Source organism: Aptenodytes patagonicus, chromosome 5 (genome assembly GCF_965638725.1).
Source record: "Aptenodytes patagonicus chromosome 5, bAptPat1.pri.cur, whole genome shotgun sequence".
Classification (NCBI taxonomy): Eukaryota; Metazoa; Chordata; class Aves; order Sphenisciformes; family Spheniscidae; genus Aptenodytes; species Aptenodytes patagonicus.
In genome coordinates, this window is record NC_134953.1 from 23,666,947 (window position 1) to 23,679,890 (window position 12,944).

General features: G+C 47.8%; 1 protein-coding gene across 1 annotated transcript in view; it reads left to right on the forward strand.

The window, feature by feature from the left end:
- Positions 1-221: 221 nt before the first annotated feature.
- VWA2 (von Willebrand factor A domain containing 2) overlaps positions 222-12,944 on the forward strand; it is a 28,404-nt gene continuing 15,681 nt past the window's right edge. The window contains exons 1-5 of the mRNA XM_076338124.1: positions 222-260; positions 7,386-7,444; positions 8,076-8,150; positions 10,194-10,327; positions 12,659-12,768. Of these exons, the coding sequence (XP_076194239.1) occupies positions 7,396-7,444; positions 8,076-8,150; positions 10,194-10,327; positions 12,659-12,768 (368 nt within the window). The 5' untranslated portion in view covers positions 222-260; positions 7,386-7,395. The remainder of the gene's footprint in view (positions 261-7,385; positions 7,445-8,075; positions 8,151-10,193; positions 10,328-12,658; positions 12,769-12,944) is intronic.

Below are 12,944 nucleotides of genomic sequence, written 5' to 3' on the forward strand. Positions count from 1 at the left end.
GCTCGCCGGAGCTGGGTGTGCGGCGGGGGCTGCGGGTCCATCCTGGCCCTGCGGCAGAGAGGAGTGGGGCGAGCGCGGGGAGGGCAGCCCTCGCCCGGCTCCTCCTCCGGCTGCCCCTGCTCGGGCGGGCGGGCGGCGGCCGCCGCCGCCTCCTCCCCGCCTGGCAGCCGCGGCGGCGTGCGCGGAGCCCGGGTAAGTACATGGGCGGGCGAGCCGGGGGCGGCGGCTGCCGAGCGGGACGAGTAGGTGATTGCGCCTGGGTGAGTCTTCCCCGGGCGGCAGCGCCGAGGCGGGTCGGGGGCTCTCAGCCCGGCCGCCGCCCGAGCACCCGGACAGGCGGCCAGCGGGGGGTAGCGCCGGGTCGGTCCCGGCGGCGGTGGCCCTTCCGCGGGGTGCTGGGGGGCAGCGGGGGGGGGGCGGCGGGACGCCTCTTCTGCGGCAGGCATCTTAAAGCCCGTGTGCCAGTCAGGCTCAAGGGAGGTGGTGGTAGAAGGCACCTAAAAGCCCCGTAGCTCAGCCGAGGTCCCGTCCCAGGTCAGGAGAAGACCTGGTAACAGGGGCAGGTTGAGCCCCAGGCTGTGTGTGTTTTGCCTTTGGTCCAGTTGCACGGTGCCCCTGAGAGCATGAGCTTTGCTCTTGCACTCAATAAAGGGGATTTGGTTATTAAAACAACAAAAAATCCACCACCCAGGAAATCGGACCTAGCCCATGCTGTAAGGCTTTAATTGACTTGTTTCTGGCAGTTTTGGGGTGCGGCCATGGGAAAGTGCTGAACTTGCCAGGGCAGGCTTTCAGACAGGTTGTGTCTCATGTCCTTAGTGAAAACCTTTCTGCAGAAGACACAAAGACGACTTGATCAAGTCTTGATCAAGCAAGAACTGAAGGACCTGGAATGATATCTGTAATATGCCCAGCCACTTGTACTTCATTAAAGAAATTAAAGTAGCTCCTGTCTTTGAGTATACGCAACAGTGGCTTTTCCTGATGTGGTCTAATGGCTAGAGGACTCTCTGGCTGGTTCCCGGTTGTGCTACAAATTCATGCACCTGTGAGCAAGTCACTGTCTCTCTGTATCTTGGTTTCCATGTATGTTAAAGAGGGAATGAAGATGCTTCCCCAGTGGCCTGGAGTGGAAAGGAAACGGGGAGGTGGCAGGACCCTGCTTCCAAGTTATCTGAGAAAATGCAAACAGACATTAAAATGGGACCTGGAAATTGTGCAAATGATTTCACGGGAGCTTCTGCTAAGTTGACTTCCATTTTGTTTGTTTATTTTGTGTAGTGAAGAGGAGGCATCACTGGGAGACAAGTCCCACATACAACCACTTTCTTCAGAGAGGGCTGTGCTGGAGAGGCTGTGTGCGTGCTGACCCATGCCTCATGGTACTGCATGCTGGGGTAGTTAACCACATCATGTTCAGTGTGTGCTCCTGAAGATGTCTGGGTCTTCTAGGAAGAGTCTAAGAGGAATAAATAGATGGAGTGACTTAAAAAAAAATCTCTTTTAACCTTACCCCAGTTCTGCAGAAAAAACCTGTGGAAGATTCCCACTTTCTAAAGCTCCTTTAGGAAGGGCCTGCAGACCTCTGTCTTGAAAATGCATGCAGGTAACAGCTTGTGTGTGTCTGCAGGAGTGGTGCCATGGAGAAAATTCCCAGGCTGTGGCTTGTCCCTGGGGCTCACAGAGAGGCAGGGGGAGCATAAGGTGTGAATTTCGGTTAGTTTTTTAAAAGGGGCTGGGTATGTGATGACGCCAAAATGTTCCTGATCATACATGCTGAGATGAGGACAGACTGTCTCATGTTTTGAGAGCTAAATTGAATACCACAGATGTCAAAAAAGGGTTTTTCCTCCCTCCCTCCAGTCTCTGCTGTAGGTAATCTTTGCAACTGGCTGGCTTGCAAAGGTAGATTTCCTCCTCTTCTGCAGTATCAGGTGTTGGGGAAGGACAGACCAGAATTTTGTTTCCTCAAGAGGAAGGTTTGTCATAGCAATCTTTAAGTCCTTATTCCTGTTTGTGGTACTATGAGGTTTGTCCTTCTAAGTCAGCAAGCAGGTGCCTGTGGTTTGAGGCCTGGCTTCGTTAACAACCAGCTTGATGCTCTTTGGCCAACGGTTTGCTTCTGCCACAGGCAGCGAGTGCCCCTTCTAGTGCTGCCAGGAGCACATTGCCTCTTCGTTCTGCCTGTGGAGGAGGCCCTCAGGACGGTGATGCTGCCAAGTGAAATAACAGAGGTTTTTTTCTCTTGTGAGACAAGGTGACAAACCTAAGGTCTTCCTGTCCCTCTGGGAAGCTTTTGGACAAAGGCATCTGTGTGGCACGGTGGTACATCTAAGGAATAAAGCAGAGATGTGACTATGTGACCAAGTTATCTGCATTCTTTCATAACCTCAATATAATTGTTTGTGTATTTATTTTCTTATGCTGCTGTTGGTTTGTCCTAAGACACCAAGTTCCCGCAGGTCACTGTACCCCTTTTCTCAGCCACTGCACGAAGTATTTCTTCCCAGCATCCGCACTAGCTGCCTGCTGCTGTGAACAATTGCTGAGCACTTGCAATGCTGAGGCAGGCTCTGGCTCACTTGGGTGGTCTTGAATGTGGCATCCAGCAAAGGATAAAAAAGAGGAGACATTCATGGAAACACTCCTGCTGTTCTAGCCACAGGCAAAGTCAGCAGCATGAGCACTTCTGTCAGAACAAACTACACAATTAAGTTTAGCACAAGCTCTTGGGTCAGGAAAGTGTCTCTTATTCCGTAACTCGTGGGTTGTACAGGACCTGATCTGCAGTATGTTGATTTTGACAGCACCCCATGTGAGCAGTGCTGCAAGATCAAGGTGTCTTTATGTACAGGAGTCCCTATTGCATGGGGGAAAAGAGCCTGTGAAAACTGTTCCTCGCTGCAGAACCAGGGGGGTTGAATAAACAAGCTGTTTTTGCAGAATATCTTGTGGAAATTTAATCTTGTTTATCACTTGGAGAAAAATACTGTCAAAAGTTTTAGGATGAAATTTGTGATGTTTAAGCAGAAGTTAAACGTTTCCACATCGTCTTCCTCCTCCCACTGGTAGCTGCTCCCAGCCCGGGCAGTGCCCGTGGCTGGGCAGAGGGGACACCTGGAGTTCCCAATAAAGGTGGCCTACTGCCTCCAAACCTGGGCAAGAAGAAAAAGGTAAAATTTACTTATGGAAAACAGACCAAGGGAGACTGAAAGAGGGGCCGGCAAAATCGGCGTCCTCTCTTTCCTCCCTACATTTAAATGTCAGATGAGCCCCTAGCAGTGGGCTCCTCTCAGCAAGCCAGTGCCGCATCCTCTCCAGCAGGCAGAGCAGCGCTGAAGGGAACCACAGAGTTACAGCTTCAGTGACAGGGGGTCGCTTGGCTTGTTAAGAATATGCTTTAATGAATATGCGGCATAATCTTTCCTACTTTCTCTCCTACTATTAAGTAAAAGGGGGACAGTTCGAAACATGAGATGGAGATGCCTTCTGTTGCAAGCCAGGTCTCTGAGATGAAAAGAAGTGGTAATTAATTAAAGCACCTGACTAGTACTTTTAAGTATCTTCCTTCTTGTCCCAGTACAGAAGTAACATTTGCCCCAGAGTAGTGCACATGATATTAACTGTTCTGGTTACAGTCTGTAGAAATGGGGTGTGTTCATATGGATATACACAGGATAACATTTCATGGTGGTGTTTCGAGCCAGGAAAGTTTAGCAAGGTACATGACATCAACTGCAAGCCCGTTTCCCTTTCTTACAGATACATCAGCCCACGGTATTTTTTGGATCCCCTCTCAGTCAGGCTCTTGGCCCGTTGCAGGCACAGCTGTGCTGTCAGACCTGGTTCCACATCCAGGTGACCATGGTGGCCGGTGGTGTTAGGTTCACTGTGTTTTCAGTTCACAGTTTGGTTCTGTCTTATTAGTAAGACTAAGCAAGCTCAGATTTTGCAGATGGTGAAAGACACGTTGGGAAGATGCTTGTCAAGAAGACCTTTTCCCCCCTCTACCTCTCCCCTTTCCTGTCTCACCCCTCCAAATAAGGTACTCATGGTTAGACTCTTACCTAGCTTTACGTAAGTCGTCATCATATTTATGTGGCCAAGTGAGAATCTGGGTACAAAAAATATGAGTTTTGACTGAGTGTGATTAAAAAAAAAAAAATTATGTTTGACCCAGTACTAATGCAGATGTCTTTGAAATTCCCTTTCTTAATGGCCAGGAAGATAAAATGAAAAGATCCTTCACTCACCACCCCATCCCCCAGCAAAGCTGTTGTCTAAAATTGCTTGGCTGCTGCTAATCCTGGGCTAATGCTGATGAGCAGCAGGTGACGATGAAGCTTTCTTTCAGTTCCTGCTGCTGAGAGTCTAGCTGGGTTGAAAGGCAAAGAATTCATCCTGCAAATTAGTTGATTTAAGCCCAAGATAAGACCAAGTTGTAGAAGCATCTTGACCTGTCAATGTTTTATATGAAAACAACCTGAAATCCCCCCACACATGTCACATCTGGTTACAAGCAGAGGCTTGTCCTCCTTTGGGTGTTGTGTGCTCTGGAATTAGCTCCTAGAAAGAATGTCCTCAGGGCATGGCAAAAGGATGACCTTACCTCCGTGGCATGTGCCAGGGCTTGAAGCTACCAAGGGACACGAGGGCTTCCTTGATGAAGTCATGCTTTGTGTTTACCTCTCTTTACTTAAGCAAGTTTGGGATCTGTTAATTTGGCAGTGACAGTCTGGTTGGGGGTGTTGGGAGGATGCGTTGAAGGGTGATGCTTGTAAAGCACCTGGAACTGGGTAAAGTACTGCAACACACAGAGCGTTATTGTGTCTATAATCCCTGATGACACTTCTTTAATCCCCTCTTCGTTCTGGACCTGTGCAGGTGTCATGGATGGAGTGAGAGTGCACTTCACTCGTAAGAGAGAAGCAACAATATACTTTATTGATATAAAACAGTGAGTTTACAAAGTTCAACGGTAAATGTGACAGTGGTTTAACAAGATTCAATGGCAAGGTAAACTTGATTATTTACTGCATAGAGGACAGGGTCAGACAAAACTGTCAGGGAGACCCTCCCGTTGAGTCATGAGGTTCAGAAAGGACCCTCTTGCTTTCTAAACTCCCTCTCAGAGAGGAGTTTGGGTGCAGCTGGATCCAATCCTAGTCCCAGACTTGGTCAGTGATTTATGTCTAAAGGATTATGTATGCGCAATCAATCCTTTCTATCACTTAGCTAATATTTCAAAGTTTAGCATGCTATTAGTCACTTACCGAGAATCTGTTGTGGCAAGAAATCTCAACCTCGAGAAGCAGCCTTGAGTGGTGTCCCTACTCAAGAGGAGATCCTGGCATGCAGCCCGCTGCCGTGCAGGAGACCTCAACGGGCCCTGGGCTGTCCACTATTTATGGAATAAGATGATTGACTAATAGTGATATTTGCATACCAGCAAGACTTCTGGGTTGCTATGCCAGACAGCCCTTGGCTGCTGTGTTGCCATCCGTCTCCAAAGTCCAGCATAAGCTGGATGCAGCCGTCAGGCCCCACACTGGTCGTTATTGCTTATGCAGGGGAGGGGGGGAGCATACTGCCACAGCAAGTAACGGAGCATGGCCTGCTGCACGTATCTTGCCTTGTCTGATGCGAGGGGTGTGAGGTGCAAGGTAGCTGCATGGGCTTAACAGGTCCTAGCTCTGACCAAGTGTGTCTGGGATGGGTGCTAGAGCTTCCCCTGGCAGAGGGAAGGGTCGGAGACTGATGATCTGGTACAAGACAGAGGGATGCCCGTTGCTTCAGGTGTCTCGCCCACTCTTCTGAAGAGAAAAGCCTGCCCAGAGGAGAAGTTTCTGTTCCTTAAAGCTTGGCTTGTGTCCTGGGGTTTAAAGTGCTACATGCCCATGGACTCCTGGGAGCACCCATAGGAAAGTCTTCCCACCTATGGAAACACAGGGGTGCTGACACACAATTTAAAAAATTGGGGAAACTGAGGAAGTGAGACACCAGCACTGACCGTTAAATCCAAGGTCAAACAATAAGACAGAGAGAGGAACCTCTCGGCTCCTTCTTCTGACTAAATGTGTTCCTTTGTGTAGGAGCTAGTATACAGAGCTGTGTCTGAGGGCGATAGCAGTGGGCGGTTGGACTGGGACAGGCAGCGTGGGGGCCCCATGGGACACCCCAGGAAGCTGTTTCCTGACCCCCACTGCCCTGACGCATGAGGTTTGCCAGATTACGCTTTCAAAGAATGGGCACCTGGAGTGATGGGAATGGGCCTATTTTGGCGATTTCACTAACAAGCATCAGTTTGTCCTGGCTGCTTATTAAATATACCATTTGCTGCAGAGACAAGTCTTTCCTGAGAAAAAGCATTCTCTATTTTCTTGGAAAAACAATTGGTTAATAGAGCTGGTTATCAAGAAATGCACTTATTTGTCTTTAACTACATGAAGAAAATCTGCTTTTGCAATGAGAGAGGCAGAGACCCAGCGTGAATCTGGTCAAATTTGCTCTAGTGAGTGCACCCAGCGCTTTTAATCCAGAGGAAAAATAAATATACATGTTTTAAATAGAAAGCCAAGGCCTCTGCCAGACATGCTTGGTCCAAATCTGGGCATGCTTGAAAGTGTCACTGAAGTCCACCTACAATGTGATGGCAGCCTTGCTGATTTCAAAGGAAAAATGAGCAGAAAATTGACTTTGCTGGACACTTACACATAAAAACATCTCTCCAGAAAGCCAGTCCTCAGAAAATGTAAGGCATGAAAGAGCCTGTGGTTGAGTGTTGTTGAGGACCCACGATGAGGATGGGCAGCAGCGCTGGCCATGGCAGGCCCCACGGGACAGGTCCTGTGCTGTGCTCCACAGCCGGGTTGTCTCAGCTGGAGCCCCAAGCGATGGTGGAGTTGGGGGGATGTGGCTCTGCCCTGAGCTTGGTGAACCCCCGGAGGAGCCATGTTTGGCTCTCCACCGGCTCCCCAAGGGCAGCCGGGGCCCTGGTGGGACTTGGCTTTGAGAGGGGGGGTGCAGTGAGAAGGGAGGAGGTGGAGGGAGGAAAGGAGGGAGGAGAGTAGAGGTCTGGGTGGCCATGGAGGGAAGCGGAGGAGGGGAGGCTGGGCAGTCCCTACCTCCCCGCGAAGCCTGCTTTCTCCAGTTTTGATAGGAAAGGAAATGAGTATATAGGGAGACTTTCTTTTCTGTCATTCCCTCATTTTCATTTTTTTCCTTCTATCTGTTTCCCACCCTTCTCCCCAGGGTAGGATTTGCTTTTGCCCCTCAGACCAAACGTTTCTGAACTCATCACACGAGACAACCAGCAAGGAAATGACTGGTAAAGAAACCAGCTTTAGGAATTGGATTAATATTCCTCTCTTTTTTTTTTCTTTCAGATTTGTCACCATGAGCCTCTTGTTGTTTGAGTCCATCTGTGTTTTCCTGCTTCCCCAAGGTATGTATAAAGTTGTCGTTTTGCACCAGTGGTTTCTGTCTTGGATGCTTCTTGTCTCTGACTGGAGTTCTTCGTTCCCAGGAACAAGAGCTGAATCAGTGCCTCTCCAGGAGGTTTACGGATAAACCTCTGAAACAGTTTCACACAGAAGGGGAGAAAATAATACCTGGAGAAACAGCTTTTCTGAGAATTCAAACACATGTGACTGATTTGTATGTGAAGAGTCTCTTTGATATGGGAAAATCTGATGTTACTATTATGATATTAAAAGTTCATTTCTCCAGTGCAATTATTTGGTGTCTCCAGTGCTTATGATTGTAATCTTTGGAGCCTAAGCCTGGCCTAGCTCTTGTTCTCATGCTGCATCCCTGCATGTGGTGAGCAGAGGGACTGTCGTGCTGGAGTCAGGTCCTTGGCATTTTTCATGCTCTCTGCATCCCGGCTAGAAGGAATTTCCTCCCACAGATACACTGCTGTGCTGTGTCACCAAATTAATTTTTGCGAGTGTGAAATCTATACAACAAAACAGCATTTTTGCTGCTATAGGTTAAAGCCTGCGTGTCTTTTTTTTTTTTTTTTTTTTAAAGGCAGTTTCTAGTGTTGATGGGTGATTATCTGTTTGATCCCACAGTTTTACTGGTGTTGGGTATACAAGAAATTCATGCTGACCAGGAGATGATCGGCAAGATCTCAGCTGCTGGCCAGTGTAAGTTTGTTATTTAAAGCAAGTCTTTTCTATTTTCTGAATTCCTTCTTTCTTTGTTTTCCTTGGGGTTTTGGGGGGTTGTTTGTTTTTTTTTTTATTGGACCCCATTCGGTCCATAAAGTCCCCAGCAATGCTCTGGCAAGCACAGCATTGTGGCTGTTTCTGCCCTAGCCCAGCTTTTACCCTCATTGGTATTAGCTCTTCTGGGATGCCAGCCTACTCTGTTTTTCCCAAATTGGCTATTTGCCAACCAGCTGGTGTTTCAGTCAGTTCCTTCAGAGCCTGTTTCAAGCAATCTTGATTTAAGGAGCCGTGTTTAATTACAGACTTGATTCGCGATCAGACCTCTCATGTAGCTGATTTGTTCGGGCTGTAAAGCCAGCACCAGCCACAATGCTGTGAGTAGGGACGACTGGGCTCTGACTGGCCAGCAGACCATGTTCATCTACAGCTCCCTTGACGTGCATGCAATTGGTTACTTATAAACTGTATCATGCATTTTTCTGCTAGCCTTTATTTTCTCTTGTCTGTCTGTCAAGTGATAAATCACATTTTTTGCTATGCCAGGCACGCCCTCCAACCCCATCCCATAGCACCATGTGTTCAGCTCAGACTTTCCATCCTGATGTGCTGTATTTGGACATTTCTCACTGATGCATGTCACCAAGAGCCCTTTAGTGGGCTGCAGACATCCCGCTTACGAGTCTCTTCCGTGGCTATGCACCAGTGCAGCTGCAATACGGAGATCCCCACTCCTCGTACCACTGAACTCCAGAGCAACCTGAAGACCATTTCTCCATGCTGAGCCCCTGCTGGGGTGGGGGCACAGCAGTTTTCTCTGTGCATGCTTGGGCAGGCAGCCGTGGTCAGTGACTGCAGGCGAGCACCCAGGTTGTTGCATGTCCACATTCAGATTGGTTGTGAGGGCAAGGCTGACAAGCCAGGACGGTGCTAGCAAGGAGGCCATGCTCCAGCTCATCCCCAACGCAGTGCTCCAGGGCAAGGCTGGTTGCCCTATTAGAAGAACCGGTGACCCAGAAGGGAATGCTTTACAACTTTCAATGCCTCGCAATCTGGTATTAGAAAACCCTAATTATAAATCCAGGTTTTTGCTAGCAGGAATGATTTGGAAAAAAGTAGTGGTAATAAAAAGATGATGACAATAATGGGGATAGAGAAAGGGCATGGGCCAAAAGGGATCTTAAAAGGTTGGTGTGCTTGCTCCCTGTATTGAGCTTCTGGATTCCGTTTCCCTTGAAGTTGGTTCTGCTAAATGCTGCAGAGGTGACTTTAAAACTTCCATGTAAATGCTTTGAAGGTGTCTCTTCAGAGTCTGCAGACTGCCTATTTTTTTTTTTATTTTTGTCAGTGAAATTATGGGCTTCCACTGCAGCATAAGCACCTCAGGAACTTGTACTTGGGAGCAGTCGTGTTCATGCAGGCAGGGGTGATACAAGGACACATGTCTGAAGACGTGATAAAAGGCAGATTTTTGTGAAAAGTGTTTCTGTCAGTGCCTCAGAGCTGTTCAGAGAGTTTGTGTTGAGAAAAATAAGAGCGTGTTTTGAAAAACGTGCTGCAGATGAAACACATCTGGCTCTGTGGGACTCCGTACGCTTTGCAAATGCCTTCTGGATTCGCGTCCGTGCCTTGCGCTGAGAGAGGCTGCCGGTCCCACCAGGCACAGCCACCTCTCCTCGCTGCTCACCCCTCAGCGTCCTTGCTGGGAGAGTGGCTCTCTCTGCGGTTAATGATATTGCTGCATCGGCTCATTGGAGTTGTCAGTGTCATGCTTCCACTGAACTGCTAAAGCCAGGCTGAGGACCTGAAATCTAAGGTGAAAGTCTTGCAGACTGTGAGGGCTGAACTGGCGATGCTGCAGGCCAGAGCAGGAGTGTATGCAGGCTTTGGCTTGTGATCATCGGGCTGCCCCAGTCCATCCTTGGCAAGTCCATTTGTCTGGGCTTTCTGCTGTTGGCTGTCTGCTTCCAGAGAGTGAGACTAATAAAGTGCAGTTTCACAGTGTATATCTTTTTCTCCTAGTGATGCAGTGCTCGGCCTCATTAGATGTCCTTTTCCTCTTGGACGGCTCCTACAGCATTGGCAAAGGAACCTTTGAAAGGTCTAAGCTCTTCGCAGGCAAGCTCTGTGATGCCTTGGACATCCATCCAGACAGGGTGAGTGTCAGGAATGTCTCGTTGTAGTTTCAAGCAGGTTGGCAATGTATGGAAAGGCCAGTGATAACGTGCTGAGTGAAATTGCAAAATTCAACCTAGCAGCTACCAATGGGCCAGAGTATTTATTCAGAAAGATGCAATGGAATTTTGTGAAGCAGTGGAGTTGGAGGACACTTCTTGATTCTTCGCAGATTTTAAGCAGTTCCATTTGGTCTTGAGAAAAGATGTAATAGAATATACGTAGAATAGAACAGGACGTATATAGATTAGAATATTCTATTCTGTAATCTTTCAGGTTAAAGATTATGATTTGAGTTTTTTTACTGATTTTTATTTTGGTTTGGATGCTCGTAGTTTAAAATGGTTGGATCTTTTTGTTGTTTTTCCCTGGAAAGTTGCAGAATTAGTCTCTGGGAAGTTAATTGCCTTTATGTACAGATGTAAATGATACAGTCTGCTTGCCCTGCTTCTCCTAGAAGGTCTCTATTCCAAAATAAGCCAAAAGGGCTGAAGGGAAGGAGTTCATTGCAAGGCACCAGCTACATACCGAGGCAATTGGGGATCTGTATGCTGCCATAGGTCTCCAAGGTGTCATTGCACTCCCCACCTGCTAGTGGTGCAGTGCACTTTAGTGCTGATGCTCACCAGAGAAAAGCAGAGGACTGGCCAGCTGGGACTGCCAGCCAGAGTCCAAGCAGCTGGTATTTACAGATACTCAGTATAAAACACACTAAAATAAACAGACAGGCATGGCTATACCAAATTCTTTCTTGTCCATTCCTATTCCTGACCTTGACTCAAAGCAAAGTCTAATTTTGGGTGCTGTGTGTCTGAAAGGAGCGATGGGAGCTGCACTGCTACAGTCCGGGCTCCCTCAGGTCTTACCTGCTCCCTGGAGCCAACCTCAAGGCACCTCTGGGCCTGAATGACACATCACAGGGTTTGTCTGAGGGGATTTCAAGCCAGACCCAGCTGCAATTCCAGCTGTGCATCCGGTCCCACATCACACTATCCCTAGCCAGGGGCCTTGGAGCAGGCTGGGATGGTTGCTGTACTTCATTCCCTGCTGGAGCCTTTCCAAATAGATGTCAGGTTTTTGGGAAGGATGTGGCAGGGACACGAGGTCTCTGTGTAGCAGGAAGAAGAACCTGAGGAAGGACAGAGAGTGCGTCTGGGCCTGCTGCGGCTTTGAGGACCCCTGGTTCATGCCTGTTTCTCCAGAGAGGTCTGGGAACAGAGGAGCAGGAGCAGGTCTTGTGTTTGCTCCTGGTTCCCATGACAGGGATGCTTAGACTCGTACCTAAAAACCTCCTCCAGACCAACTACCACCACTGCTCCAGGTCCTAAAATCGAAAGCTGCTGCTCTGCCCCTGTTGTAGGGTCCTTTGAAAGGTGAAATCACCATTCCCCTCCATCATTTTCTCATCTAAGAAATCTTTCACCCTTCAGATCTCAGCTTACAGCCACACAGCAGAGGAAGGTTTCTGCAGCCTGGGCAATGATGGTAAGGAGTCACAGTGCATGTTCGAGGCTTTGAGAGATGCTAGGTGGCTCAGGTTAAATGGGCATTCCCTTTTTGTGGCTCATAGTAAATTGACTGAAAGTGGAGATCTGCATCTAGGAACCAACTGCAATGTAGGCTTAGGCAAAAGAATTTGAACACTTAATATTTGCAGATTTGGTGGGTTGTTTTTTTTAAATACCATCCTTCCCCTAGTGTTTCTCTTAATCCTTACATAGACTGGGCTGAAAATCAGTAGCCTTTTCGCCTTCGAAGTTGTCACATTCCATAAAACTTCTTGTAAGGCTTCAGTGAAATATTCTGGATGTGTTGCCCAATACAGACAATTTAGTCTGTCTGCATTTTCAGGCATTTTCAACTATAGAAAATGATTTTAGAGGAGGTAGTGGAAAAATAATTGGTTTGTGTTGCCTACTGTGCTCAGTGCCAGAGGGAGCTGCTTTTAGTAATGGAAAGATTGTCTGCCCAGTGTATAAATGGCTTGGTATAAAAGGTGTTATTTATAAACTTACCGTCCTTGAGGCTACTAGCTGCTCTGAATGGATAAATATAGATCTTGAGCTGCCTGTAACTGCAGCAGAGGCTCCCGTTGTTTGCAGATGAACTTTTTTGCCTTGTTTATAGTCTGTATAGGTAATGCTGTGGTTTATGCTCTTTTTCTCTTTTTTGAAGTTCATTTAGATTGCCAGTAACTCAACATGCAAAACAGTGTTTGTCTCAATACAATATAGTGCTCCCAAATCTGTAAATTGATCAAAAGTGTAAAACTCTCACAGGCACCTTTCATAATCTTTAACCTTTTCTTTTAGGTCCGCGTGGGAATGATACAGTTTAGCTCAACTCCCCACCTTGAATTCCCACTGGATTCGTATCTAACCAAACAAGAAGTGAAAGAGAGAATCAAGAGGATTGTGTTCAGGTCAGCTTATTTTACAGCTCTTCTCTTTTTCTGGGCTATGAATGATCTCTGGACTGAGAGTTTTTTGAGGTCCAGACATCTCCGCCTCTGCTATGCATACACCAATGTGATGCCCCCAGGGAGGGGGATGGATGAAGACTGCCTGTAGTCCATAATCCACAGTCTGCTAAAGACAT